The sequence below is a fragment of the Kockiozyma suomiensis genome (genome assembly GCF_038497685.1).
Source record: "Kockiozyma suomiensis strain NRRL Y-17356 unplaced genomic scaffold V2V93scaffold_9, whole genome shotgun sequence".
Taxonomy (NCBI): domain Eukaryota; kingdom Fungi; phylum Ascomycota; class Lipomycetes; order Lipomycetales; family Lipomycetaceae; genus Kockiozyma; species Kockiozyma suomiensis.
The window spans coordinates 237,833-264,114 of NW_027117672.1; the positions used below are offsets into that span (position 1 = coordinate 237,833).

The following is a 26,282-nucleotide window of genomic DNA, read 5'->3' on the forward strand; positions in this document are numbered from 1 at the left end:
CTATATTTTAAGAAATCAAAGTAATAATTCGTAAGTGAATTGAATCTGACTCTACCAGTCTCTGCGCCGCAGATCCAAATGGCGCTATCTATTTACAATCATTCTCTTTTTCTGTCTTGTAGATAACGAGAAGTATGTATCTGTTGAAGATACCATACAGTAGTATATTTTACTAATGACACAGGTTTCTATATTTGTATCTACATCACATGCCCTTGTTCTCCGATGATCACGTCGCGTGGCTTGCAAAGTGTGTACGTCATTCTCTGTATCTCCCATCTACTAATGTTCTTGCAAACACCCCTTCTCACTACACATCCTTACTCGCTTGTCATCATGATTTTTTATTCTAATACCCTATTCTGTTTTTTTATGTTTGCACTTCAAGTACAGTGTCAATCATCGCAGGCGACTAATAACGTCCTTTCGCAAATCCTGGAAACATCTTCTATACCACCGGACATCCTCTCAATATTCTCGCATTATTTCCCCTCCAGTTTGTTGTCAAATCCAGCGGCCGTGCAAAGTGAACTATCTCAATTGACTGCTAGTAATGGCGTTTCTATCGTTAAAGAAACTTCTAATTCGAGATTGTCGACTCCAACATTAACGTCATCATCATCATTATTATCATCATCTGTTTCCTCTTCACCAACGTCCCCGCTGGCAATTGAATCATCTTCAAATACAGCTTTAGTGCCTGAAGCCTCTTCTTTCACGTCTGTTAGAGTGACTATTTCCATCACAGCCACCGATTCTGCTTCTTCTCAACCTGTATCGTCAGGCAGTAATTCTCCGTCTCCTACATTGAGCAATAACCCATCATGTGCTTCAACAACTACCACGCACTTCTCAAGCATGGCTTTAGTGCTCGCTATCTCATTCGCATTCATTCTGGCTTATACTCAAATGTAACTAACTGAATTTGATGAAAATATGGGATGTCTATTGGCTTATGAAAGACTAGGCTGGTATCTGATAGCAGCTCAAATCAAGTATGTAATGTATTCAAAATGTATATAATATTGCTTTTTTCTTCAAATATGTGACACAAAAATAAGAAACAAAACTAAATAAAGAGAGCGGAAAAATTATTAAAGAATATAGCAACACGTATTTCACCGAGATTTCAATACATATATAAAAAAAACGAAGAGCCAGGTGCGGAACAACACAACACAAATAAGGACTGGATGAGCAAACGAGAGCACAATTGTTTCTTTCCGGAAAGAGATATAATTATTACAAATATGCAGCGAGGAAATGAATTCTTTCATCAGAAAAAAACGTTTAGTCAAAGAACTTGCGAGTAGGGTTGGGTCTATTTAAAAGAATATCAGTTTTGGAATTATTTAAAGAATGGAATTAATATTTGCGAAACATACCCGAAGATGGCAGTTCGGATAGCAGGAAGAGACTCCTCGTTCAACAGGTTGAGACGCTCCTCGAGAGTGTTGGTGACGGCAATCTTGCCAGCCGAGCCATAGAGAATGACACCGCCGGAGCTACAAAGAGAAGGAAAAAAAATATTTAGCAAGTCTGAGCGCCAATAGGAGTAAAGTCATTCAAAAACATACGATCCAGCAGGGAGAGGGTGAGACTCGTCGATGGTGATGGTGATGTCAGACCCAGTGGCCTTCTTGAACTCCTCCTGAACAAGGGGAATACCGGTCTTGACGAGGTCGTAGTCGGCCTCGCGGGCAGAGACAATAATGCTCTTCTCGTAGAGAATGTAGGCACCCTAGACAAAAATGGCTTAGCAAGAGAAACAACGAATATAAAAAAGATAAATGCTCACCTCCAATACGAGGTCCTTAAGAAGAAGGCAGTACTTGTCCTTGTCCTCCGAGATGGAGCTCAGCTTGCCGGTGGCCTCCTCAAAGACCTGGTCGAGAACCTCCTGACGAGCGGCAAGAACACGAAGACGAGTCTTATTGGTGATGTTTGACTTTGTGATCTGCTGAGCAAGCGATGCCTGCTTTGTCCGGCGCTCATAGACCTGGTCAATGTTGGCGGTCTCGGACCGGACGAGCTTAGCCTTCTCGATAGCGAACTCTTCGTCGGCCTGTGGGAGGAGTTAGAATTCAAATCAGCACAGAACTCTGAAATCCAATGAGTATTTTAGACGATACAGGAGCAATTGCAACCGCGTGACTAAACCAAGAAGTAGAGGGCCTACTCCGGTGGAGCCAATATGCAATTCCCGACCAGACTGAAATACAACTAAACAGTAAAACGCACCTTAATCTGAATCTCACGGGCCTTCTCGAGAGCCTCCTGCTTAATGAACTGGACGAGCTTCTTGAGCTCGACGTCGACCTGTGAAGATAGATTAGAATGAGAAAAAAAGATGGCGAGTGGATGCGCTGCCGCCACGAGCGGTAAGCAGGCCAAATGAAACACGCCGAGTGATGCAATGGAATAAAAAGACGCACCTGGTCGTCAGTGAGAGATGTGTTGGACATTGTGTATAGGTGAGAAGCGCAGTTGGAGTATGTGCAGAATGGATACCAGACAGAGAGCAGAGAAGCAGACGCGGAAGGTCGAAAAGCAGCTAAACCTGTTGCAGAAGATAGCCGCCTGGGCCAAGTCCGATAGTGCTTCCTCGGCCGTGCGCTCTCTGGGATGATCTTTATGGTATAAATGAGTAATCACTATTTGCATAGGGTTAGGCGATGATTAGCAGAAGCGGCTGCTTTGGGTACGCCAGAAACAGACTAACGCCTGCGTTCTCTTCTATTGTTGGCCTCCTCTCGTCGCTATCCACCGCTTCTCACTACTTTCCACCGCCCTTCTCATTCTCTTTTCTGTCGCATCCATGGAGGGCGCAAATGGAACGACGATTGCCGTTGGAATCGTTGTCGGCATATTATCGTCGGCTGCGCAGTCCGTCGGTCTCACCATGCAGCGCAAATCGCATATACTAGAGGACGAGAAGCCCCTGGGCCAAGTCCAGCGACCTCCATACAAACGCAAGCGATGGCTACTAGGCATGGGTCTCTTTCTCATCACAAACATCGTTGGCTCAGGTTTCCAGATCACCGCGCTGCCGCTCGTTATCTACGCGCCTCTGCAAGCCGTACGTGTCGTGTCGTGTCGTGTCGCACCTTGTGTAGTTCTTTGACTAACTTATTGGGATTTTTCATCTTCATAGAGCAGCTTAGTTTTCAACTCCATCTGTGCCACCATCTTTCTTTCCGAGCCTTTTACGCGCTTCTCACTTATCGGCACCGTCCTCGTCACAGCAGGTGCTATCCTCATCGCTGCCTTTGGCGCCCTTCCCGAACCCAACCACACCCTCGAGGAACTTTTATTTCTACTCAGACAAAAGCCCTTTTTGCTCTGGTTTTTCGTTACCTTATTTATTGCCGTCATCTTGCTGTTTGTTTTGCGCATGATGCGCACTTGGAAGCGTGGCCATACTCATCGCGGAAAGCTTACGCGCGGCCTTTTGTTTGGCGTCGTCAGTGGAATCGGATCAGCTCATTCACTTCTTCTCGCCAAATCTGCCGTCGAGCTTCTGGTTCAGTCTGTGATCAACAAGAATAACCAGTTTAATAGATACGAGACTTGGTTGATTTTGCTTGGTCTCGTCGTTCTTGCTCTCACGCAGCTTTACTTCTTGCACCAGGGCCTCAAGCTCTGCTCGACCTCTGTACTTTACCCGCTCGTGTTTTGTATATATAACATTATTGCCATTCTCGATGGATTGATTTATTTCCAACAGGCATCGCGACTATCACCTTTACAAATCGGTCTCACGGCTTTGGGTACTATTATCTTGCTTATTGGTGTCGCGTTCCTATCATGGCGTCTCACGCCTGAGCCTGCTGTCGTTGCAATTGTCAGGGACGACGCAGCGACGATGACGACGATGTACACTGGAAACAACATTGACGAAGACGCGTCTGAGAGCGACGGATTGCTGCTTGCGCAAAATGACGAGGAGGCTGGTGCTTTGCCGTCCACTGGTTTGCGTCCTTCACTGACGACGTCAACACTTGCTTCCACAACCAGCGCGATACAGGCACGGCCTTGGACTCGCAAGCAACTGGGAGCGATTGAACGAAACGAGATTTGGGGGGAGTTAGGCGACTATGATGTTGATGAGGTTGATATTGACGGCCGCGAATACTTGATTTCGGTTGCGTATAACGATGCCGAGGATGATGAAGAGTCGATTTCGGATGAGAGTTTAACTGTCACTACTAGTAGCTCGTCTGGGGGAGCGAATACGAACACGAGTATATTTGGCCGTGTTCAGAATATGATTCGGTCTAGATTGAGTTAGGAATGACGATTTCTTTATAATGGTTAGTTGGTTTTGGTTATGATTTACAGGTTTTTTTCTCTTTTGCATTACAACTGCAGAGCCTGCAGTGTTTGGGATCATTTTATTATCCAATTATTCTCTTAAGCGTTTTAGACTGGATATGGCTTCGTTCAATTTTATTTATAGCAAATCGGGAAGCAAGCATTATTCGGATGTTTTGCTTGCATTTTTTTTTGCTTTTGGCTCTTTATTTAAGCTTTTGTGTTTAGATAAGGTCTTGGAGAGAGATTTGAAAAGAATTATGGTTTTCGGGGCAGATCAGAAATACAGGTGAGTACATGTGCACTTTTCTTTTCAGTTCTTCAGTTCTTCAGTTCTTCCATTTTTAGTTTCTCAGTTTTCAGAAGGGCGTTTTGTGATATTAATATATTTGCGTTTTTTGTTATTGTTTTGCCTTATGTACGAAATAGAATATTGAACATATCTTGTCATGAATTCTGGTCTGAAGTCGGCTATGCTCAAGAGAGTTTGCTGCACGAAGGCTGACTAATGACTAGAAAGTAACGAGAGGCCATTCGCCGACCTACGTCATCCCCGAGCGTAAGAGGTGAATTCTAAGACTAGAACAAATAATTAAGTATTTTAGCAAGCGAGGATAAGGATAGGCTAAAAAGCACTTTAAAAAAGCCTCGATCACCTTTCTATTTATTTCCACTCTACCACTTCTACCTTTTTCACGCACAAATCGCTATTAAAAAAATCACAATGGTTGCTGTTAATGGTGAGTTTGCTCTTTCTTTTCATGTATAGCTGCTTTATTTTATTGTATCTAGAGGAATTGTGGTGTTATTCTGAGGTGTGACAAATTAGAAGATAAAATTCTAGTCTTGTTCACCAATACCAATTTTCTTTCTCTTTCTTTATTATAATTTGTCAATTGCTTTGATACATCTTTATTCTCTATGCGTTTACGAGTGCTGATTTTCTTATTTTATTGCAGATAAATTTCCTGCCGGGACTGAATTCGTCTACGTTCCCTTCACCCCGGAGTCAGCTGACGTCAAGGGTATGTGAACTCGGACAATCGCAATGATCATTATCCTCTGCGGTTTTTTTTTTCATGTTTGTTTCTAATTGATTATTTGGTGTATAGCCTGTGGTATCCCCGGACCTTTGAACTTTGACAAAGAGTTTGGCGACAAGACTGTCGTGATCGTATCTATTCCCGGTGCCTTCACTCCTACGTATGATCGATCTCTTTGAATGAACAGAACAAGTATGAGATTATAGTGTGACTAACCTACTTGCGTCTTTAGCTGCATGGAGAACCACGTTCCTCCCTTCTTGGAGAATTTGTCCGCTCTCAAGGCCAAGGGTGTCGATGCTTTCATCGTCCTTGCCGCCAACGACCCGTTTGTCATGAGGTACTTTTTCTCTTTTTTTTCATAAATATATTGTGAGCCACAATTGACGAATATACTACCTTCAGCGCTTTCGCCAAGGTCAACAAAGTCGCCGACGACTCCGTCTACTTCGTTACCGATCCCGACGCTGCTCTCTCCAAGAACCTCGGCTTTACTCTTCAGCTTCCCCCTGGATTCGGTCTTCGCACCGGCCGTTATGCTCTGATTGTCAAGAAGGGTGTTATCACTTACATTGGCAACGAGCCTGGATCTGGTTTGACAGTTTCTTCGTACGAGGCTGTTGATGCTGCTCTCTAAATCTGTGAACACTGCTCTCTAAATCTGTGAATTGACAGCTATTTAATGATAGTTTCTTTTAATGGGATGAGATTTAGTAAATAGTATTAGTGATTTAATCCAGCTGTTTGGGTGTTGCGTGTCGAAAACTGGACTGAAAATGAAAAGATTGTAGTTGATACAAGTGTTCAATAAATTTATTATATTTGCTATATTGCGCATGATTGAATATATTATTATTCGACAATATCTCGTAAAATAGTAATGAATGAACATGGTGGTCAATCGAGATGAGCTCTATGGCTGAAAGTCGCTGATGATTACTTTGTTTACACGTGCCAGTCATTTTTCAAATTGGCTATTGGCAATGTATAAAGCAAGCGCGTCTTTCTCTCTTCTCTCATTCTCACATCTAACCTGATCCCCCGCATTCTAATTATTTCCCGATATTCCTTCAATGCTGTTATTTATTCTGAGTTCGATTCTATGAGTTGTCACTGAAATGGCTTTAAAATCATCAACTAATAACCACAATCATCAATCTGTTGCAAAAATGGCAACCTCTGCAACTCAAGATGATCTCTCCAAAGCCGCCGCTCGACAGGCATTCCAAACCGCCTCGCGCTCTCAGTCTCTCTCGAAAGCAGCCACTGGCGAGCAATTACCGGTGAATAAACGTAAGGATCAGCAGCAGCAGCTTATCAGGCGCACGCTATCGTCGAGGCCAGCGACGATTTCGAATATGCCACCGCTGTTGCATGGAAGTAGTTTATCGCGAAATGGCGGATCGCTTCGTGGTACTTCTTTGAGGACGCAGTCTTTAGCGCGCAGAAACACGGTGGCCAATAAAAGTCTCACCAACGACCTTCAATCAGCGGCTGCAAATGTTGCTGTTGCGCGATCAGCGGCCGAGTCAGCGGCGGGGAATGAGTATATAACACCGCCCTTTGTTCGCGCTGATCAAGGAGGTGGATCATTTTTGCGATCGACCGTTGGTCCTCGACCAACGGATAGCGTGTTTAGGACTGGAAGTTTGCGGAAAGAGCGAGGTAAAAGATATGTATCTGCGTCGTCAACGACACCGCTTGTTGATAATCATATACGTGATGCGTATGCAGAGGCTGAAGTTGCAAATAATCCACGACTGCGACATAAATACGAAAAGAAGAAAAAAAATAATTCTTCTAAGCCTGAGAGTGAGAGTAGGAGTACGTCAGGAGTACATTTGACGCTGATGAAGAGCGTCAAGCGGATTTTTACATTCGACAAGTCGCGTAGTGCAAGTTATGCGATTGACAAGAATGAAGTGCGTCGTCTTGAAGATGCTATGGTGCAGAGATCGGCCACAAAATCTGCTAATCATCGATTTGAAGATGGCAGATCTCATGAAGTTGACCCTCGGTACCAGTCTAGCTCGTTTAATCCATACATTGGAATCCAGCAATTTGAAAACACTCCGCAACATGCAGAATGCACTTCTGGTGCGCAATCTACTGTCTTACATAATCGTACTAATGACAGCTTCGGAAGTGCTGGTAATATACTGGATGGATCTGAAGAAGTTTTCGCTCCCGCTTCGTCGTCGAGTAGTATGTATTCGTCGATTATTCGACGGTTTCAGACGCGTCGGTCGAATGCTCTTACAAAAAATGCTACAGGATCGAATTTAGCTGTCGCGGCGGCGACTACTGCTGACATTTATAAAGATACTAGGCAGTCTAACAGATTTCGGTCTACTCGTCAATATGATAGTGCTAGTAATGCTAGTGACCAAAGATACGGAACTATCAAGCTATCATCACGCGGCACTGTCAAGCATCCAAACATTGATTCTGTGTTTGACGCACAACACGGTTATACGCCACGTACAACCTCAGCTGCGTCGACTGCGACTTGGAAAATAGAGAGTGTTCGTAAGAAGATCTACAGATTATTTTCAGGATCAGATACGTCTACTGTGAATAATTCAAATTATAAGCGAACTGGTGCGCGGCCTCTAGCTGGGGTGTATGCTGCTTCTGGCCGTTCGAGTCGCGAGGATGATAGAGATAAGATATCTGAGATTCAGAGTTCTGGGACTGTTCTTTCTGATGCTGTGGATACCCTCTCTGTGTCTACGTCTGTTGCTGCAGCTACGTCGACTCCGACCAAATTTGGAGCTAATATTGTTAACAATGAGACTGGCAAGATTAGAAGGATTGAGGACGAAGGATGTAGTAGTAGCAAGAATCCTTTCCGCGAAGCTACGGCAGATATGACCGGCAAAGCTCGATTACTATCGACATATCGGACGCATTATGGAGTTGCCTCTCATGAAGTGGCGGCGCTAGATGAGAGCTTAAGATCACCGCGTGGTTGGGGCGAGAGTGATATTTCAGAATATGAGAAACGTGGAGAAGAGGCTGAGGATGAAGAGTATGATAGCGGGACTGTGGTTTTCACTAAAGCCCAACTGCAGCAGCTGGAGAGTAGTAGGATGTGGAGCGGTCGTAGTCGCGACACAAGCGAGGCTGCCGAGTCTGTTGCGGCTACGGCGCCTAGTTATCGAGATACCGCGCGGTGGTGAGTTTATTGTTTTAGAGAAGAAATAAGTCATGATTATACATGAGGTAGAGAAGTATTAATTTAGGCTGAGAGATACTGATATGGTGATAATAATAAAATGATGTTCATACTGTTGATTGCGGCGAATAAAGATTCTCTTGATCACTGTTCTGCATCCACTTGGTAGAAATAAAATAACAGACAGCAATCTTATAATATATTTTCTTGTTATTTCATCAGTCTGTGTATGAGATGTTCAAAGCCTGAGTATGCAGATCGCAGTTTCACGTGTCAACTGACACTAAACATCATCGATCACGTGTAGAAGACGTCGCATTGACAAACTGTATAGTGAGAGAGGAATAGAGCCGTACTTAACAACAATCACAAAGTATTATTTATTCGAATTAATTCAAAAAGGGATCATTTGGGGGGTCTAAGATATAGTTTTATTAAGCGTCTTTGCGATTCCGAAAAAATTTAACGAGCGATAACGGTATTTCGTGGGTTAACCTGTATTCTTTTGACAGCTTATACCACACCTCAGATTTTACTCTTGATTTAGTTTTATTGGAATACGCACAAAGGAGTAGTAGATAGTTAATTTTAATCATGAAGTTTTCATTTCTTTTTGGCGCAGATAGCAACGCATCGAAAGAAACAACCGACTCCTCCTTCGCATCTCACAGCAAGAAACCGGAGATATTAGGTAGACCTCCTACGCCTGAAGGACCCGAAGATCCGATTCTGCTTCCCAATGAAGTAGTACTTCAAATCTTTCCGAAAAAGCTTTGTGCTTATAGAGAGATACCGGTGCAAAAGACAGGCTTGTTTAGTAACACTGAACCGGAATATTTCCACTCATTTCTTACGCGCAAGTCGACAAAGGGTGCGCTATGGGTGACTACTATGCGGGTTTGTATCGACTGTATCTATATATTTTTAAGATCCTGCTGACAAGAGATATCGGGTGTCAGTTATTGTTTGTTCCGTCAACGCCAAAGTTGAGAGGCGCATCTATGGATATTTTGGATATCGAGAGTATGAAGGCGATTGAAAGTGACCTAAAAGTTTGGTTTTTCTACGCCCAGTTAAAGAATGTGCGCTTGCTTCTTTATGGTTATTTTATATCAGTGTGAAAAAGAGAAGCTAATTGAAATACAGAGTCGCATGTTTACGGCCCCGTTTTCGACCCAGGCGCGCTCAAAGGCATTTCTCAAGCTAATCCACAATCTACAGTTTGAGCATAAAGTAAGACAAGCATTGCCGCCACCGTATCGACGCAAATCCGAGTCCTTTTATGACTGCGAGCGGCCGAGGTTTGTGAATTCTGCAGCGTCGTTACCGAGCTCCAACGGCGATGCTGATGAGAATGGCGACAAAGCGCAGATCTGGGAGAATGAAGCGATTGAGGAGGCTATTGAAGACGAAGAAGAGGAGTGGGATGAGAATGATCGACATCTGCCGTCTTATGATGAATCTGAGGACGCGGTAGAGCGGTATCTGATTGATCGAGGATTGCTGTCTGAAGACGGCACACCTTTGATGCCTACCGAATCTCACGATGGTTCGACCCCGCCATCACCGCAGTCAGAGCATATGGCAGAGATAGAGGCAGAGGAATCGGCAGAACAAAGTGTCTCGAGAGCGACGACGAGCGACGACGACATGCGAGCGCGGCGGTTTCTAAGGAGGACGAGCACCTCAGCGACGGTGACGTACGCGAACATACGACGCCGGTCTAGTGCGACGCAGATCTAATGTGATGCAGAGCGAGGAGGTTGCAGAAGAGTCGAATGCGACGACAGAATGAGCTACGAAGGACCTCGAGTCGTGGAAGCGCACGGTGGAGTGCGGACGCAGCGGGAATGCAGACGCAGCGGGAATACAGACGCAGCGGGAATGCCAGAGGAGTGCGGACACAGCGGGAGCAAGCAGTTTTTGACTGACATAATGTAATTATAGTATAGCTTTATCTCTATAGGGCTTTAGAAAGGAAATTATAGACTATCAGACTGTCCTCGCATCAGTTCTCGTTTATACGGTGTCGCATAATCTGACGCCGCACGTCCGACGGCTGACGTAGATATAGACGGCCTGGTGAAGCAGGGTCGACATAGCTTGTATGCGCCAAAGCGGCGAGCAGGACGCAGTCGTAGTATAGTATCTGAAAAGAACATTATTGGAGAGTGCCTGTGTGATAAGTATACACGACAGCTTATCTGTCGTGCTAGCAGCAGCTGGTTCGGACCCATTGTCGCCACCGCTATGTATTGTCTATGCCTTGTCTATGACTGTACGCAGCGCAAGTGCACAACTGCACAAACACAGCTCGTTTATGCCTCTCCGTTGCGTGGTTCCTTCTTTTGCCGTTGGCTGGTCTTCCTCCTCCGCCTATTCTTCTTCACCACTCTCTGCTCCTTCTTCTTCTCCCTTCTCTGCTGCTTTCGCTGCTCTCGTCTTCTTCATCGTCGTCTGCAAATTGCTTTTGTACGTATATCCTCTTTCCTCGATTGCTCTGGTCGGGCTTGCTGACTCTTTGCTTGCTGCGTAATAATAGACACCTCTCCCCAGCCCCCTTCCCTTGCTATCTGCCGCGGCCCTTCCTCATTCCAGCTCTCTCCAACTCTCTGCGGCCTTTGATCCTCTATCGCGCGCCCGACATCTCTCTGTCGGTGGATCCTCGTATCAGATTGCTGTTCGTGCTCCTTGTTGTCGCTCTGACGTGCGCTCCTTCCGTGTTCGTCACCTAGCCGACCCCTCCCGCCTCTCCCACCGTTTGTTTCGACCGGTGACTTTATCTCTCTACAATCTTCCTCGTCAACCGTCCACCCTTTCTGCCTGTCCCTTCTCTCTTGCGCAGTCATGTCTACCTTGTAAGTCCTCTTCCTTTTTTTTTTTCCTTACTCATCTCCCGCACCCTATCTTTTGCTTCCGATCGGCACTGCAGTATCATCACAGTCCGCCGTGTCGATCGGCCCACTGCCTCCCCTCCGCTGCCGCTGCCTTTGCTTGCTCTGCGCTCTTACACTTGCTATTTTTTCGAAAATTTTTATGTGCTCTCGGTTTGCCGTGCAGGGTGGGCCGTGCAGAGGGCATGCCTCGACTTTGCGGCTACTCTCAGACCTTCTTTGTTTAGCGCGTGCTAATCTTTGTTTGATTTAGGGATTTGCGTATAGGAAATAAGTACCGGCTGGGCAGAAAGATCGGAAGCGGCAGTTTTGGTGACATTTATCTTGGTATGTGCTTATTTCTTTACTCTTCTCTTTTTTGCTGGCTTGGACTGTAATGTGGCTCTCTTTTTGTGACCCTCTTTTTTTGCGGCGCTCCTTTTGCGGCACTTTTATTGCAGCCTTCTTCCATCGTCTCTATCAGTCATTCATATATAAACTAATTCTAACCTCCATTCGTTATATAGGTACCAACATTATTTCCGGCGAAGAAGTTGGCATCAAGCTCGAGTCTATTCGCGCTAAGCATCCGCAGCTCGAATATGAAGCCAGAGTGTATGTGATTTGATTTTCTCAATCTTCTTTTCAATATTGACTCATTTTTCTCCCCAATAGCTACAAGATCCTTGCAGGAGGTATCGGTATTCCTTTTGTGCGCTGGTATGGTACTGAGTGTGACTACAACGCAATGGTGATGGACTTGCTCGGACCTAGTTTGGAGGATCTTTTTAATTTTTGCAATCGCAAATTTTCTCTTAAAACTGTTCTCCTTTTAGCCGATCAGCTCGTAAGTGTTTGAGAATGTATCTTGCTTCTCTCAGTATCTTTTTTTTGCTAACAACCTCTGAATCAATAGCTGGCTCGCATTGAGTTCATTCATGGCAAGTCATTCATCCATCGTGACATCAAGCCTGACAATTTTTTGATGGGCATTGGCAAACGTGGCAACCAAGTCAATGTTATCGACTTTGGTCTTGCCAAGAAATACAGGGACCCGAGGACACATTTGCACATTCCCTACAGAGAGAATAAAAACCTCACCGGCACTGCTCGCTATGCGAGTGTCAACACTCATCTTGGTGTTGAGCAGTCTCGTCGCGATGATCTGGAATCTCTCGGATATGTGCTAATGTATTTTTGCCGTGGCTCGCTTCCCTGGCAGGGATTGAAGGCTGTTACCAAGAAGCAAAAGTATGACCGGATCATGGAGAGGAAGATGACTACATCTCCAGAGATGCTTTGTCGAGGATTTCCACCTGAATTCTCGCTTTACTTGAACTACACTCGCTCGCTCAGATTTGATGACAAACCCGATTACGTCTACCTTCGAAGGTTGTTTAGAGATTTGTTTGTTCGCGATGGATTCCAATATGATTACGTGTTTGACTGGACCATGTTCAGGCATAATCAAGGCCAGAGCCAATCCAGCAGAAGCGGTGTGGTGGCTGATCAGCAGCAGGCTGACGAAGAATATGAACAGGACAATGAATTGCGCGTGGCGCGCACCGGCAGCGGTGCGCTCCCTTCTAATAGTCTCCAGGTTCAAGCGAGTGGCGGAGCTTCTAGCAGTGCGCCCCGTGCTGGCGGAGGATCGACTCCTAGCCGTCGCAAGGTTGCTGATTGGCAGGCTGCGCGCGAAGCCCTTGAACCCGCTGCGCTGGATATTGCTCGTCGGGCGGCTGGCGCAGATAGGATCTTGCGATCGTCTGCAAAACCGCCGAGCCCATTTGACGGCGCACAGCAACCGCCGCAGGTCCAATCTCAGCAACCACAACAGCAGCAGCCTCAGCTGCCGCGTCAACCTGGGCAATATCGCAAGGAGGATTTCCAGAGCGGATCTGCAAATATCCCACAACAGTGGTATTAGGTTGATTTAACGAAACATTTATGGTCTTCTGAGTTTCTGTCAATAGAATGTATCTATGGCATTGGTGTGGTTGATAGCCAAATTTCTTTTCACAAATTGTCTTTTTTTATTTGCTTATCGATGCATGAGCTACTGCTCCTATCCTTTATATATTAAAAGTGGTCTTAAAAAGAGCGCACTGAGGTATATTTCGCGTTTACTAGTCCAACTGCGGCAACAATTTTAAGCAGTCTTGAGAAACTATAGCGTTTTTAATCTTTATAAGAAGGAGCCCAGTTGCTGTTTCTTCTTGGCTTGTGCATCTGATATTAATATGCTCCTTTTTTTCTTTTGCGTTTCTTGACTGTTTTTACTCGATTTGTGATGTTCTGTTTTTGTTTTGAGATTTGCGAGTATACGTTGTGCTGCCAAATGGACTTGTACCAGTTTCGGTGGACGTATTGTGTTTACAAGACAAAGAGCAATGAGGAGAATACAAATGAAGCAAGACTCGAAAGAGATTGCATATTTATGAATTTGCGAGTTGTGTCTGTTCAATGCGTCTGCTTGAGTCTGAGCAGTTTTGTTATTTGATTTGATTTGATTTGATTTGATTTGTTTGAAGTTTTTTTTCTTTGATTTGCAGAAAGCCGAGCATGTAGCTCGAGGGCTCCGCGAGTGAGTATATTGTCGAGAAGCTAAGCTTAGAGAAGCGAGTATGTTTACAATTTTTTTTCTCGTTTATGATTATTACAATTACTGTTGACTTGTCGAATGAAATTGAAGGAAGGTGGATGACGAGTTGTGAATAAGATAATTGCGTGGATTGCATCAGGACGTCAATATAAATATATATATATATATATATATATATCTATGGTAGTTGAGTAGAGTAAACTTGTAGTACTCAATTTGTGACTTGTGTGAGTTGGTGGCCGCAGCAGCAGCGAAGGAGGCTTTGGGTCACATCCAAACACTCAACTCAACCACAACCTCTCTCCTTCTCTTCATCATCTTCATCTTCGTCAATCCCCCTCTCCTCAACAATGTCTTACAAGAAGAACGAGGACCTGGATAGCGGCCCCGGAGGCTCAGTCATGGACAAGATGACAGTTTTCCAGGACTGCATCGCCGGATTCAACTCGTCGCCTATCCAGCCGCGTCGATGCCGAGGCCTGCTCACCAAACTCGCCTACCTCCTCTCTACTGGTGACACCTTCGCCCGCGATGAGTCCACCACTCTGTTCTTCTCCATCACAAAGCTGTTTCAACACAAGGACATCGCCCTGCGACAGATGGTTTACCTCGTCATCAAGGAGCTTGCGCAGAACGCGGACGACGTCATTATGGTTACCTCCTCAATCATGAAGGACACGACCGTTAGCAGCGATGTCGTGTATCGGCCGAACGCAATTCGTACCCTCGCGAGAATCATCGATGTAAGTAGCCCTTGAAATTTGATTGGATGTCGCAATTGCGCATACTCCTTGAACAAAGATTGCAGGCGACTGACGTTTTCCGTCTTTTTTTTTCGCTTTTTGTGAATATAGGCCTCCACAATTCAAGCAATCGAGCGATTGATGAAGACCGCTATCGTTGACAAGCACCCAATTGTATCCTCGGCCTCGCTCGTCAGCTCCTACCACCTTCTACCTGTCTCTCGCGACGTTGTCCGCCGCTGGACGAACGAGACTCAGGAGACTGTGCTCGCGCAAAAGATGTTCCCACAGTACGGTGGCGGTATCAGTGGACCCACACCGTCGTTTACGACCCAGTATCATGCCTTGGGATTGCTTTACCAATTGCGATCGCATGACCGCATGGCGCTCGTCAAGATGATTCAGCAGTTCTCGGGAGCTAGTGGATCGCTCAAGTCGCCTGCCGCTGTCGTTATGCTCATTCGATTTGTTGCACGCGTCATTGACGAGGATCGTAATTTGCGACGCCCGATGTACGCACTTCTCGAAGGATGGCTCAAGCATAAGTCTGACATGGTCAACTTCGAAGCGGCAAAGACGATCTTGGAGATGAAGGACGTTACTGACGAAGAAGCTTTCCCGGCAATCAATGTCTTGCAGTTGTTTTTGTCTTCGCCGAGATTTGTCTCGCGATTTTCAGCAATCCGAATTCTCAATCGCTTTGCGATGGTGCGTCCGCAGAACGTCAACGTGTGTAATATCGATATTGAGTCACTTATTAACGACTCGAATCGGTCGATTGCGACTTATGCTATTACAACACTGCTCAAGACTGGAAACGAGGCTAGTGTTGATCGGTTAATGAAGCAGATTTCTGGATTTATGAATGATATCTCGGACGAGTTCAAGATCATTGTCGTCGATGCCATTCGTAGTCTGTGTCTCAAGTTTCCTGCTAAGCAGGCGTCCATGCTCTCGTTCCTATCTGGAGTCCTACGCGACGAAGGTGGATATGAATTTAAGCGGGCTGTTATCGAGGCCATGTTTGATATGATTAAGTTTGTGCCCGAGTCTAAGCAGGACGCTCTATCGTACCTGTGTGAATTTATCGAGGACTGCGAGTTCACCAAGCTTGCCGTGCGCGTGCTGCATTTGCTAGGCGAAGAAGGTCCGAGTACGCCTCAACCGACCAAGTACATTCGATATATTTACAACCGCGTCGTTCTCGAGAACTCGATTGTGCGTGCCGCGGCCGTTACCGCGCTGTCAAAGTTCTCGGTTATTGAGGACGAGGCCGTGCAGGAGTCGGTTAAGGTTCTACTCAGGCGTTGTCTTGATGATCCTGATGACGAAGTGCGTGATCGTGCTGCTATGGCACTGCGACTTGCTACCGTGCCGATACCTGTCGCGAAGGGATACCTTGCACCCGATGCGGTTCCTTCGCTTGGCGTGCTCGAGCAACAGCTCATTTTGTACGTCACCGGCGGCCCCGACGCGGCGAGTGTTGCGTTTGATATCTCAACCGTGCCGTTCCTGACCAAGGATCAAGTTGACGCCGATAACTTCCGCGCCAAGGTTTCGTCAACTATGCCAAGTATTGGGTCGTCGTTGGACTCTGGTGCCGAGTCGGGCGCAAAGGGTTCGCGTGCCTCGCCTGCTGGTGGCTTGCATGAGGATTCCACACAGGCATATGCGGCTGCGCTGGCGAAGATTCCCGAGCTGCAGGTATTTGGTGCTGTTGTGCGCAGTTCAGCGGCAGTTGCGCTGACTGAGTCGGAGACCGAGTACGGTGTAACTTGTGTCAAGCACTTGTACAAGGCGCATCTTGTGCTGCAGTTTGATATTGACAACACGCTTAAGGATACTGTTCTGGAGGATGTATCTGTTATTGCATCGCCGTCTGAGGATTTCTTTGAGGAGCAGTTTATTATTACGCTGCCAAAGCTCGGACCCGAGAGTCAGGGAACGGTGTATGTTGCCTTTACTCGGCCCGAGGGTGAGTACGAGACTGCGTCGTTTACAAATACATTGCATTTCATTAGCAAAGAGCTTGATCCATCAACGGGAGTTCCGGACGATACTGGATACGAAGATGAGTACCAGATTGAGGATCTTGAGCTTGGCGTCGGTGACTTTTTGGTTCCTACGTATGTAGGTAACTTCCAGCATATGTGGGATCAGCTGCCATACGAAGCCTCAGAGACATATGGACTCGAGGGAGTGTCGAGTCTTAGCGATGCATGCGCTAGCGTTATTGAGAGTCTTTCGCTGCAGCCTCTTGAAGGTAGCGAATTACCTCTCCAGGCAGCGACTCATGTGCTCAAATTATTCGGACGAACGGTGCAAGGTGGGAAAGTCAGTGCGCTCGTGCGAATGGCATATAGTGTCAAGAGCGGAGTGACATTGAAGATCACGGCCAAGTCTGAGGAAGAAGTTGTCGCGCCTTTGGTTGCTGCTGCGATTGCTTAAAGTTTAGTCTAAGAATGTGTGTGTGTGTGTGTGTTTGTGTGTGAATAGACGTGTTTGGAGAAGATAAGTAAATTGTGTAATGAGTAATGTTTGATTTAGTCTCCTTTTTTAGCCCTTTCGTTTTAGTTTTTGTATTTTGATACATGTCAAGACATAAATATATTTATATATTACAATTATATATACAGGTAGCCGTGGTAGAACTCATTTTCTCATTTGTTTTAAAATCTTTGCAACGTGTTCTTGCATTTCAAGATATGGCAAATCTTCAGTTTCCTGAATAGCTCTGATGACAGCTACTGTTGTAGCGCAATTGTCAGAGTTTATCCATATCCGACCATTTCTACCAACAGCAATTTCGAACGCTAGACTCTGGCCTAATATGTCAACTACTGACATTTTCTGGGTATCTTGAAAGGAAGAGGAGGAGGATAAGAGTAGTAATCTGCGAGCGAGACCGACGCTGATATCGGCTACCATACCGCCTTTCAACTCGCCAAAGCCGGCTTCTTTACCGGTCTTTTCGTCAAAACATTCGAGTTCAGGCTCGCCAAGTGCCAGAGAAGTTGCTGAAATACGCGCGTAAATGACCGTTCCCGGCGCGAGATTGGGTCGCGTTTTTCGACTTGCTGCATTTGCAAAGGCCGAGGCGGAAAGGATTCCTTGCGGGGAAGTACATGATGGTAGAGAGATGCGATAGTATGCTTTTTCGAGGTCGCCAAAACGGGATGTGACTGTACCAATGACAACATCGTGAATGGCGGGAGTGTAGCGGCCTGTCGGTGTGTCGATATATATCGTCGTTGTCGTTGCTGATTTTGATGAGGATGTCATGAGTGCGCCGGCGCGGATCGGCACGACGGTCGAGGGTGGGATGTGCAGAGTTCCGGGACCGAGTTGGATCGTGGGTTCTGCTTCAGAAGAAGAGAAGTCTATTAAAGATTCGAGAGGTATCGGGTCACCTGGGAGAACTATTGATGCCGACATTGTGGTGAAGATTATCGAAAGTAGTACTGTTTTCAGAAAAAAGTATTTCAAGCTGAGCAGTGCGCCGCACTCTCACCACTATGCATTAACTCACATTAACTCACATTACTTCTGACTTATATATATATTTATGCACATACCGTTTACAAATTTAAATGCAGGTCGAAGTAGATCCAACCGAAGACACAGAATGGAACGACATTCTCCGCTCGCACGGCATAATTCCCGAACGTCCACCTTCACCATCGATCGCTATTGAAGAAGCTCTTGAGCGCGCCAAAGAATCCGCCGAACAACACCGCTACTCTGACAAATCCGATTCTGAACTCGAAGATCTCGAAGAGGATCTCGAAAACGATAAAAATGAATCTGAATTTATTGCTCAGTACCGACAAAAAAGAATGGCTGAACTGCTTGAATTTCAGCAACGTACTGCTTCTTCAAACTTTGGCACCGTGATCCCCGTCTCAAAACCTGAATATCAAGCTCAAGTCACCGATGCCAGCAAGAATTCTTTCGTCTTTGTTCACCTCTCATTATCAGGAAACACGCAGTCAAAACTCCTCGCAGGTCTCTTCCAACGCGCCGCCGAAATATTCAAAGAAGTCAAGTTTGTCGATATACAAGGCTCCCGCGCCATTGAAAACTACCCTGATCGCAACTGTCCGACTTTACTCGTATACAAAGACACTGACGTCAAAAAACAGTATGTTACTTTGACTCTTATTGGTGGCAATAGTATGCGAATCGACGACTTGGAGCGCATACTCGTCGATGTTGGCGCGGTAAAAGAAAGTGACCGTCGGCTGAGCTCGGTGAAGAAAGCCAGAGATCGCAAGGTTGCTGGCGATTCGTATTACGATAGTGATGAGCAAGTTAAAGACGATGATGATGATCTCGATGATTAGCTGTTGCAATGACATGTGTTGCAAACAAGTTACGATATTAAGTTGAAAGAGTAGAAATAAAAATGTATTCATAAACTATATTATTCACCATCAAAGAATTCACGAATGCGAATGCATCAAACTGATTTCAAAATACTCACCCTCAAGCCAGTTTACATACTTCATACAGGCACTTCATATATATATAAAAGAAAAATATAAAAAAAAATGCTAAAGACAAAAGCCAAACACCGTATACACACATATATCAAACTATGTATAATCCGCTATAACTTCCGCACGCCTCCCCGGCACATTTGCACCAACCACTCAAATGTGCCCAGATAAATTAGACAAAGAGACATCCCATCGCGCCAGATTCACATAACAAAAAACAAGTAAAGCATTGAAAAAAAAGGGATCCATAAATAATATTATATTACCCAGAAATGCGTTGAAAAAATGTATAGATACAAGTAAGATGAAAAAGAAAAAAAAGCATATGCTCTATCGAAACACAAAACGAACCTTTTGCAAAAGAAAGACTAAAAATTTAGCAACTGCTGCTTAATGCACTCGCCGCCACATCATTGGTCGGAATAGGCGAAGAGGAAAGATTGGACTCTTCATCTTGCAGTAATTGCAGCGATGAGCGTTCAGATGAGGGCATCAAGTTATTCATCTGCAAGTTATTTGCTAGCCTCTCGCCACCGACTGCTTCTTCAGACAAGTCAATTAAAACAGCCGGACTTGCACTCGAAGAAGCAACATCATCCGAGCCACTTGCTCCAGCCAGGAGTGGCTGTTGCAGATGTTGTCGCTGCGACTCTTCCAGGTCAACGCTGCCATCTGTCGCAAGCAGAGGCAAGCCGTCCGAGGTGCTAGTCACATCACGCTTGCAAATAGGACAGGTACGTTTACGTAAAGTAAGCCAGGGGGTACTATAGAGAAAAATTAGTACTGAGGTCAATTATAAGTGACAGAATTTAGAGACGAAAGGATACGAACATGCAGCTGGCGTGGAACTCGTGGCCACAGGGAAGACGCATGATACGACTGACTGCAGGAATATAGTCCTCGAGACAAATAACACACTCGTCTGACGAGCCCCAAACCTTCTCATGCGGGTTGGAGTCTACACCCCAAGTTCGTACTGGCAGAGAGTCGACGAAAGCCTTTGGAGCGCGGTCGCGCATACGCTTGTAGCGGCGGTGAAAGAGCAGCAGGGCGTAGATGAGCGAAAGAGAAAGTAACGGCGACAGAAGAAGAAAGAGAAGGGTATCAAGTACGGGCGAAGGGGCCTGGGCCGGGATGATAGCGACAGAGTCGAGGAGTGCGAGCGCCTCGTAAGAAGAGTGCGAGACGAAGAAGGAAGGGATGCGCGCCTTGTGCGTGTCACCCTTGGCAGACATTGTGAGCAGGCCGTGTGAACCGTCGACGTCTCCGACGATGACGGCCGCGGCGCCCCAGCTCTGGAGGTTGAGAACTTTCTCGTAGAACGAGCACTCGCCACGAAGGACGAGAGCGATGCTGTCTCGCAGGTCGGGGGCGGCCTGAACGGAGCAGCCGGAGCTCTCAAGGACGTAGAGCATACCGGAGATCGCAACGGTAGACTGGTCGTCCCCGTCGGAGAAGACGAGGGACGGCCCGAATGCGGCAGGACGGGCGGGGAAGGTAGAGTTTGTTTGAGGGGATGTGATTATGGCGGAGAAGGGCACGAGCGAGGGTGTTCCGGCGGCCGACGAGGAAGAGAGGGACGCATAGACGAAGAGTAGGCCGAACGTGAAGACGGCGGAAAGAACCAGGCCGCGAGGAGACATGGCGAGGAACGGAGGGAGAAGAAGTGGCAGAAACAAAGAGAAGAGGCGGAGGATGAGAAGAAAAGAAGTGGAGCGAGACAAGACGCTAGCAGATGGGCTCAGATACGGGCGATGATGCACAGCCGCATCCCGTGGCTTCCGGCACCGCCATAAACGTCATGCGCATCCCTGGAGTGGCGCAGGCGCTTTCTTAAGAGTACTAAGAAGAATCCGAGTCCAAAGAGGAAAAGATATTAAAAGCAGAGAGATAATACTAATTCACATCTCAATTTCCAGTCTGAGTATAGCCCAGCTAGCAGACACCGGAGCAGAACGAACAGGTTGCGATCGTCACATGTTCTCTCACCCCGAGATCGATCCCTGAACAGGAACCACATCGGCTAAGCCAGCCACTCCTTGCTTCTCGCTCCTTTGTTTTCCATTTCTCATAAACCATGATTGCAGAAAAACTGTTTCGACCCTTCTATCGTGGAATGGATATCGTTTGTAGTATAACTCATATTCGCTGCAAACTACTGCCAATGTGACTACTCGCATCAACCGTCTACCGTCCGTCATTCTTCATGTAAACGCTAGTGCCCTCTATTCAGCACACATACAAGACTGGGCAGCTGTTATACCATCTGCTGCTATCCGACGCGTCGACGCGTCAAGCCAAATTCCACTTGCCGCCGTAGCAGCGCTTGGCTACTCACTAGCAACCCGCCCCGCACCGCCGTAGCCTTACGCGTCTTGCTCAGTCTATTCACCGCTGTCCGACTTCGCTCACTGAATGCGCGTGTGTTGTCGCTGCTATCGCTGCGACCAAGTCGGGCCTCCGGAGCCGGTATCGTCGGCACAGTAGTTGTCGAGCGAGCCATTTCGCTATCAGGATTCCGTCCTCTGCCAGCACCGACCGCTTTTTTTGCCTCTCGACCGTGCACCGTCTTGCCGAGCCAGATATTCATATACGTAGCCGTCGCGCCCGTGGTAGACTTACTCTTTCGTTCTTCGCTTGCATGCGTTCCTGGCCCTACGGCGCTAGAATCTCCTGATCTAGAACTCTTTCCGCCACAACGCTCCACAAGCCCCCCAATTTCCTTAGCAAGTCTTGCACCAAAACTATATTATTCTCGTTGTCAGCTTTTTTGTTTTCCAAGTATCAAACCAGGAAACAGAATTACGTACTAGGGCACAACCACCTGTAAGCAAAATTCGCGCACTTCGTCCTGCTTCTCGGGACCACGCGCTTCCGTCGTCGTCCCTATTATTGATTCAACCTGGTCGACCATCTGCCAAATATACAACCTGTCAAAGAGCACATCGACCAACGTTTTAAGGTTTTTCGTTGGTGTTGAAGTCTCTTTGACAGCAGTGGGAATCTTTGATGGCTCAATCGTCTGTGCTCGCTCCTGCGCTAGCACCTCTAGCGCCATTATAATCTGCATCTTCGTCCTGTAATCAGCCCTCATTAGCAACCTGACTGATCTTGGTTGTCAAAAAAAAACAAAAAAAAAACTGGTGCTTACTCTCGACGCTTCATCTCATTAATCTTGCGAGTCCACATCTTTGGCTTACGCACTTCTTCCTCCAAATTCCACCACCGTCTCACGAAGGCATCCTCATCTTCATCATTAAATCCCAGCCCCTCAATCTCTTCGCCACCGTGTTCTTCTTCCAGTATATTTAACTTTTTACGTAACCCTTTTTTATATTTCTCATCTATCTCTCCAACTGTCAAGAGCATGCTCTTGAGAATCTCGCATATCTGAACTGGCTCATCGTTACATAGCCCGCGGAATCTTGTCAACGCTAGTTTGGTGAAAAACAAAAGCGGCGATTTAGATATATATAGCGCTTTGTAGTAAGCTTGCGTCATATGCTTCGTTAATTCGTCTTTGGAGAAATGCTGCGTTCTAGGATTACCATCTTCTTGTTTGTAGACAGGTACTGAAGACGCCGGAGAAGTACAGCTGGTATTTGCCGTCAGCTTGATCGGACTAGAAAAACTCTTCATATCCGACTTGGATTTTCGTGCAGCAGACGGTGGTGCCATACTGAAAGAATTGAACAACGCATGATGCTCGCTAGTCACTTTTGGCAATGGCTTTGCTAGACGCGTCCAAAACTTCCCAAAATCTCTTTCCAAATTCACGAAATCAGCTCCAGTTGCGCTTGCTGACGGTAATGAAGTAGTAAGTGCTCTAATTGCCTTCATTTTTATGGCGTCAGGCAGTCTGGTTAGCATATATATCCCTTTTCCAACACTTTCAATAACCGCCAACGATTTTTCCTCATCGATCTTGACAAATAAAAGATCAGATTCTGAAAGCTCTGGAAATGGATTCATAGCAAACGTCCGCGTGTCTTTACATCCAGCTGAAGCTGATACCAGAAGTGTCATTGGAATCACGCTCCTTGGTGCAGCTTTGATTGGGGTTATCGTTAATCTGCTTGCCAATGCGCTGCTTTGATATGGCTATATACAATCATTAGTTTGAGTCTCGCAAATCGAATCGAAGGCAAACATACGTAAATGTGAAACTGCTGTAGATGTGATGATCTATTGTTCAGAGGGCGCTGCCTGCGTGCACTCTGAGGAGTTCTAGGAGTTTCATGTACCAGCTCAGCAGTAGGCATTTCTGTTACTCTCTCTTCTGGCTCGACAAGCTTCTGCGTAACAGTCGGCAAGGATGTACTCATTGTCCTCGCAGTAGCATTTTTATTTAAAGCAGACCCCTCGTTTGTCAATAAAGGTCCAAAAGCAACCGCATCACGATTTTCCTTTCCGCTTCTCTTTTTAGGCTGTCTTGGAAGTGCCGGCGTATTAACAACAGAACCAGATCCGGTGATAATCTCAAGCGGTCGGCCATCAGATCCGTCAAAAAAGCGTGTAGCTGTAGCCATTAATCCACCGCGTACCGGTACACCCTTGCGCTTGCTTCCTGTTGCACTCGTCACTCGTCTGCCCGAAGAGAATTGTAAAATGGAAGCGCTCAAAGGACGAGCCTGCTTAGTCGTCGACGAGAGAGCATTCGCAGAAAGTGATCTTTTAGCAAGCGATAGCGCTGACTTGGCCGTTACCGACGACAATCGAGAGCTGACAGCTGAATGCGACCGCTTGGCTGGTTTCTTAGGTGTAAAGACAAGAGGTGATGACGGCGGCTCGGATTTAATCGCCGTATCTGCTGCCGAGGATCGAGGAATTGATTCTCCTCCACTCTTCCGCAGAATTTTCTCGGTCTCCTGTGGTAATTTTGATCCGTAACTGTTCGTCGTACTTTAGTATAGATTTGAGATACATAATTATAGCTTACATACTATGGCAGCACAACCGACACTGCGAATTCTCGCACATCGCCTTTCTTGCTATCGTCATCCGCAGAAGAAATAATGAAGTCAAAACTAGATACGGCTTGCCATATACACAGCCTATCAAAAAGCACGTCTAGAAGTAATCTGTAGTTTGTTTCGTTAGTTGAACGCTTGTTCGCCGTTCTTGAGCCGGGTAGAGTAGATGGTGAAGTGTCGTTAGACAAAATTTCTAGCAGGAGAATGATTTGCAGTTTTGTTCTAGTTCACGGGTTAGCAGTACAGCATGCATAAATACAAACCAATGCTTACTCTCGTTTCTTGATCTCGTCGATCAACTTCCGTCGTGTCTTGAGCTTTCGTATTCCTTCTTCTTGATTCCACATGCGCTGAATATACGTCTTCTCCAGATCAAGAGAACTTAATCCAATAACCGATGTTCGAATGCTCTCAGATGCTTCAATACTCACCCCCTTTTTCATCAGCTTCTGTTTAGCGGGAGAAGAGGATGCATGTGTGGCAACAGGTAACCCCCCAATAACGTCAATTTCATCATTCCCATACAAACTCTCGAATTCCAACAGTATATTTGGCAAGCCTGATTTGAATTTAACGTCAGACTCACCAACTGACAAAATCATTTTGCGTAAGACATCCGCGTGATTGGTTGCCGAATCTTCACTGCATAATGTCTTGAACCGAGGAAGAGTCAGTTTTGTAAAGAATGTTAGAGGTGACTTGGAGATGTAGAGTGCTTCAAAATATAAAGACTGAAAGTGCCGATGAAGCTCGTAAGCCGTTTTGCGTTGATGTGAGGGTAGCTGCAGCGACGATGACGATGAGCCCAGTGACGATGAGCCCAGATTGTAATGAGGCGCTTGCCCGCTTGTTGAACTCGCATAAGCTGCTGATTCGATTACTGTAGACGTTGAGCGAGGAGGAGCCATGGAAAGTTTCTTAAACCGAGAGGGATTCGATACTATAATCTTTGTATCGCGAACAACTTTTTCAGAGATATCAACTCTACGCCAAAAATCCTCAAATGTGCAATCGCCCGCCCTAATTATTGCTACACCGTCTTCGTCGTTCAGTATAGGCGTATCACGCGGCGCAATCAGTTTCTTTCGCTTCGCAGGTGATGCATCACAAGACGATGATTCGCACGCAAGAGCTCGGATATCCTTGATCTTGACATACGGCGGCAAATTCGTCAGCATAAATATGTCATTTGCATAATGCTCAACAACCCCCAGTACTTTCTCTTCTTCGATTCTGACAAATAACACTAAATTCTCGAGATCTGGGTAAGCCATTGTAAAGGCACGAGAGTTTACGAAAGCATCTGAAGACGAAGTATTAGCCAGACCAGACTGAAGTAGGATCGATGTCGGAATCACGGCGTTTCGCGGAAGCGCCCGGATAGGTGTAATCGTTAACGCTGAAGTAGATAGAAACAGGTGCTCTTGATATGGCTATGGCAAAGTGAGATGTTAGACTTATTTTGCTGGAACTATGCTAATTTCAACTTACATGAATTTGGAATATTCGGATATAAGGAGTAGATGTAGCTGAGTATGCCCGTCGCTTGCGAATCGTGGAACGAGGCGATGAAGATGGCGGGGGAGTCGGATGTGAATTGGATGGCGAGGCGACGGCACCGGCAAAACCAGTGAAACCATCATAGTCACAAATACAGTCACTTAAATCATTATAAGAGTCGTTGTGCATTCTTTCTTCTAGTAAGTTACTTTGCTGCGGGGTGCAACTCATATCCGCATCTCCGTCATACTCGATAGATGCCTTTTGCGACACATCAACCATATTGCTATATGCTGAGCCGCTCATCTTTCGAGCTTACAGAATTCTTTAGAAAAACCAATATCAAATGCACTGTAAAGCCATCAGGAAATCTTTGATCTTCATCTCGCTGCTGCTCGAGAGCTAAGTCGAATGAGTATTCTAGTTTTCCGTAGCAAGACGCGTCGAAGTTGGGAATGAAGAACATTGTACACTATAAATTGGTACCAATAAAGCCTTTTTTAATTTACGTGGAATATGTATATACATACCCATAACTATAACACGACACGAGAATA

General features: G+C 46.0%; 12 protein-coding genes across 12 annotated transcripts; 8 read left to right on the plus strand and 4 right to left on the minus strand.

The window, feature by feature from the left end:
* The first annotated feature begins 103 nt into the window (after positions 1-103).
* Positions 104-1,086, plus strand: V2V93DRAFT_371622 (uncharacterized protein). The gene has a single exon (XM_066910547.1). The coding sequence runs from the start codon at positions 226-228 to the stop codon at positions 913-915; it is 690 nt and encodes a 229-aa protein (XP_066764927.1). The 5' UTR covers positions 104-225; the 3' UTR covers positions 916-1,086.
* V2V93DRAFT_400981 (ATPase, V1/A1 complex, subunit E) lies at positions 947-2,869 on the minus strand. The gene is made up of 6 exons (XM_066912581.1): positions 2,436-2,869; positions 2,242-2,319; positions 1,799-2,065; positions 1,578-1,741; positions 1,386-1,505; positions 947-1,321 (listed from the first exon to the last, which is right to left on the minus strand). Exons 1-6 carry the CDS (start codon positions 2,463-2,465, stop codon positions 1,291-1,293), a joined length of 690 nt encoding a protein of 229 aa, XP_066764928.1. The 5' UTR covers positions 2,466-2,869; the 3' UTR covers positions 947-1,290.
* Positions 2,750-4,768, plus strand: V2V93DRAFT_371628 (magnesium transporter NIPA-domain-containing protein). Its single transcript, XM_066910548.1, has 2 exons — positions 2,750-3,079; positions 3,155-4,768. Exons 1-2 carry the CDS (start codon positions 2,819-2,821, stop codon positions 4,289-4,291), a joined length of 1,398 nt encoding a protein of 465 aa, XP_066764929.1. The 5' UTR covers positions 2,750-2,818; the 3' UTR covers positions 4,292-4,768.
* A 224-nt stretch (positions 4,769-4,992) lies between these two features.
* Positions 4,993-6,220, plus strand: V2V93DRAFT_371632 (Redoxin). Its single transcript, XM_066910549.1, has 5 exons — positions 4,993-5,054; positions 5,274-5,339; positions 5,427-5,517; positions 5,590-5,697; positions 5,763-6,220. The coding sequence occupies exons 1-5, from the start codon at positions 5,039-5,041 to the stop codon at positions 5,992-5,994; spliced, it is 513 nt and encodes a 170-aa protein (XP_066764930.1). The 5' UTR covers positions 4,993-5,038; the 3' UTR covers positions 5,995-6,220.
* Positions 6,221-6,390: 170 nt separating this feature from the next.
* On the plus strand, positions 6,391-8,720 carry V2V93DRAFT_371636 (uncharacterized protein). Its single transcript, XM_066910550.1, has one exon. It carries the CDS (start codon positions 6,476-6,478, stop codon positions 8,537-8,539), a length of 2,064 nt encoding a protein of 687 aa, XP_066764931.1. The 5' UTR covers positions 6,391-6,475; the 3' UTR covers positions 8,540-8,720.
* A 74-nt stretch (positions 8,721-8,794) lies between these two features.
* Positions 8,795-10,543, plus strand: V2V93DRAFT_278723 (uncharacterized protein). The gene is made up of 3 exons (XM_066907189.1): positions 8,795-9,432; positions 9,495-9,617; positions 9,682-10,543. Exons 1-3 carry the CDS (start codon positions 9,130-9,132, stop codon positions 10,276-10,278), a joined length of 1,023 nt encoding a protein of 340 aa, XP_066764932.1. The 5' UTR covers positions 8,795-9,129; the 3' UTR covers positions 10,279-10,543.
* A 576-nt stretch (positions 10,544-11,119) lies between these two features.
* Positions 11,120-13,618, plus strand: V2V93DRAFT_278977 (kinase-like domain-containing protein). The gene is made up of 5 exons (XM_066907191.1): positions 11,120-11,393; positions 11,683-11,756; positions 11,936-12,023; positions 12,084-12,255; positions 12,325-13,618. The coding sequence occupies exons 1-5, from the start codon at positions 11,383-11,385 to the stop codon at positions 13,333-13,335; spliced, it is 1,356 nt and encodes a 451-aa protein (XP_066764933.1). The 5' UTR covers positions 11,120-11,382; the 3' UTR covers positions 13,336-13,618.
* A 696-nt stretch (positions 13,619-14,314) lies between these two features.
* On the plus strand, positions 14,315-17,382 carry V2V93DRAFT_371642 (adaptin N terminal region-domain-containing protein). The gene is made up of 2 exons (XM_066910551.1): positions 14,315-14,753; positions 14,865-17,382. Exons 1-2 carry the CDS (start codon positions 14,361-14,363, stop codon positions 17,199-17,201), a joined length of 2,730 nt encoding a protein of 909 aa, XP_066764934.1. The 5' UTR covers positions 14,315-14,360; the 3' UTR covers positions 17,202-17,382.
* V2V93DRAFT_371643 (uncharacterized protein) lies at positions 17,342-18,260 on the minus strand. The gene has a single exon (XM_066910552.1). It carries the CDS (start codon positions 18,186-18,188, stop codon positions 17,406-17,408), a length of 783 nt encoding a protein of 260 aa, XP_066764935.1. The 5' UTR covers positions 18,189-18,260; the 3' UTR covers positions 17,342-17,405.
* A 26-nt stretch (positions 18,261-18,286) lies between these two features.
* Positions 18,287-19,182, plus strand: V2V93DRAFT_371644 (thioredoxin-like protein). The gene has a single exon (XM_066910553.1). The coding sequence runs from the start codon at positions 18,344-18,346 to the stop codon at positions 19,094-19,096; it is 753 nt and encodes a 250-aa protein (XP_066764936.1). The 5' UTR covers positions 18,287-18,343; the 3' UTR covers positions 19,097-19,182.
* Positions 19,183-19,398: 216 nt separating this feature from the next.
* Positions 19,399-21,209, minus strand: V2V93DRAFT_278912 (uncharacterized protein). Its single transcript, XM_066907190.1, has 2 exons — positions 20,084-21,209; positions 19,399-20,016 (listed from the first exon to the last, which is right to left on the minus strand). Exons 1-2 carry the CDS (start codon positions 20,893-20,895, stop codon positions 19,629-19,631), a joined length of 1,200 nt encoding a protein of 399 aa, XP_066764937.1. The 5' UTR covers positions 20,896-21,209; the 3' UTR covers positions 19,399-19,628.
* A 1,585-nt stretch (positions 21,210-22,794) lies between these two features.
* V2V93DRAFT_279521 (DNA replication regulator SLD3-domain-containing protein) lies at positions 22,795-26,161 on the minus strand. The gene is made up of 5 exons (XM_066907192.1): positions 25,717-26,161; positions 24,499-25,658; positions 24,196-24,447; positions 23,407-24,142; positions 22,795-23,339 (listed from the first exon to the last, which is right to left on the minus strand). The coding sequence occupies exons 1-5, from the start codon at positions 26,029-26,031 to the stop codon at positions 23,244-23,246; spliced, it is 2,559 nt and encodes an 852-aa protein (XP_066764938.1). The 5' UTR covers positions 26,032-26,161; the 3' UTR covers positions 22,795-23,243.
* Positions 26,162-26,282: the final 121 nt, after the last annotated feature.

What these genes read in the sequence shown, in the direction of transcription:
- V2V93DRAFT_371622 (XM_066910547.1), top strand. Translation starts at nt 226, where the DNA reads ATGATCACGTCGCGTGGCTTGCAAAGTGTGTACGTCATTCTCTGTATC.
- V2V93DRAFT_400981 (XM_066912581.1), bottom strand. Translation starts at nt 2,465, where the DNA reads ATGTCCAACACATCTCTCACTGACGACCAG. An exon ending in CATCTCTCACTGACGACCAG is followed by an intron (nt 2,320 to 2,435) that starts GTGCGTCTTTTT and finishes CTATCTTCACAG; the next exon opens with GTCGACGTCGAGCTCAAGAA. An exon ending in TTAAGGACCTCGTATTGGAG is followed by an intron (nt 1,742 to 1,798) that starts GTGAGCATTTAT and finishes ATTTTTGTCTAG; the next exon opens with GGTGCCTACATTCTCTACGA.
- V2V93DRAFT_371628 (XM_066910548.1), top strand. Translation starts at nt 2,819, where the DNA reads ATGGAGGGCGCAAATGGAACGACGATTGCCGTTGGAATCGTTGTCGGC. An exon ending in TCTACGCGCCTCTGCAAGCC is followed by an intron (nt 3,080 to 3,154) that starts GTACGTGTCGTG and finishes TCATCTTCATAG; the next exon opens with AGCAGCTTAGTTTTCAACTC.
- V2V93DRAFT_371632 (XM_066910549.1), top strand. An exon ending in GGAGTCAGCTGACGTCAAGG is followed by an intron (nt 5,340 to 5,426) that starts GTATGTGAACTC and finishes TTTGGTGTATAG; the next exon opens with CCTGTGGTATCCCCGGACCT. An exon ending in AACGACCCGTTTGTCATGAG is followed by an intron (nt 5,698 to 5,762) that starts GTACTTTTTCTC and finishes TACTACCTTCAG; the next exon opens with CGCTTTCGCCAAGGTCAACA.
- V2V93DRAFT_371636 (XM_066910550.1), top strand. Translation starts at nt 6,476, where the DNA reads ATGGCTTTAAAATCATCAACTAATAACCACAATCATCAATCTGTTGCA.
- V2V93DRAFT_278723 (XM_066907189.1), top strand. Translation starts at nt 9,130, where the DNA reads ATGAAGTTTTCATTTCTTTTTGGCGCAGATAGCAACGCATCGAAAGAA. An exon ending in TATGGGTGACTACTATGCGG is followed by an intron (nt 9,433 to 9,494) that starts GTTTGTATCGAC and finishes ATCGGGTGTCAG; the next exon opens with TTATTGTTTGTTCCGTCAAC. An exon ending in TCTACGCCCAGTTAAAGAAT is followed by an intron (nt 9,618 to 9,681) that starts GTGCGCTTGCTT and finishes ATTGAAATACAG; the next exon opens with AGTCGCATGTTTACGGCCCC.
- V2V93DRAFT_278977 (XM_066907191.1), top strand. An exon ending in TTTTGGTGACATTTATCTTG is followed by an intron (nt 11,757 to 11,935) that starts GTATGTGCTTAT and finishes TTCGTTATATAG; the next exon opens with GTACCAACATTATTTCCGGC. An exon ending in TCCTTTTAGCCGATCAGCTC is followed by an intron (nt 12,256 to 12,324) that starts GTAAGTGTTTGA and finishes CTGAATCAATAG; the next exon opens with CTGGCTCGCATTGAGTTCAT.
- V2V93DRAFT_371642 (XM_066910551.1), top strand. Translation starts at nt 14,361, where the DNA reads ATGTCTTACAAGAAGAACGAGGACCTGGATAGCGGCCCCGGAGGCTCA. An exon ending in CCCTCGCGAGAATCATCGAT is followed by an intron (nt 14,754 to 14,864) that starts GTAAGTAGCCCT and finishes TTGTGAATATAG; the next exon opens with GCCTCCACAATTCAAGCAAT.
- V2V93DRAFT_371643 (XM_066910552.1), bottom strand. Translation starts at nt 18,188, where the DNA reads ATGTCGGCATCAATAGTTCTCCCAGGTGACCCGATACCTCTCGAATCT.
- V2V93DRAFT_371644 (XM_066910553.1), top strand. Translation starts at nt 18,344, where the DNA reads ATGCAGGTCGAAGTAGATCCAACCGAAGACACAGAATGGAACGACATT.
- V2V93DRAFT_278912 (XM_066907190.1), bottom strand. Translation starts at nt 20,895, where the DNA reads ATGTCTCCTCGCGGCCTGGTTCTTTCCGCCGTCTTCACGTTCGGCCTA. An exon ending in GAGTTCCACGCCAGCTGCAT is followed by an intron (nt 20,017 to 20,083) that starts GTTCGTATCCTT and finishes TTTTCTCTATAG; the next exon opens with TACCCCCTGGCTTACTTTAC.
- V2V93DRAFT_279521 (XM_066907192.1), bottom strand. Translation starts at nt 26,031, where the DNA reads ATGAGCGGCTCAGCATATAGCAATATGGTTGATGTGTCGCAAAAGGCA. An exon ending in TCCGAATATTCCAAATTCAT is followed by an intron (nt 25,659 to 25,716) that starts GTAAGTTGAAAT and finishes ACTTTGCCATAG; the next exon opens with CCATATCAAGAGCACCTGTT. An exon ending in GACGAGATCAAGAAACGAGA is followed by an intron (nt 24,448 to 24,498) that starts GTAAGCATTGGT and finishes CCCGTGAACTAG; the next exon opens with AACAAAACTGCAAATCATTC.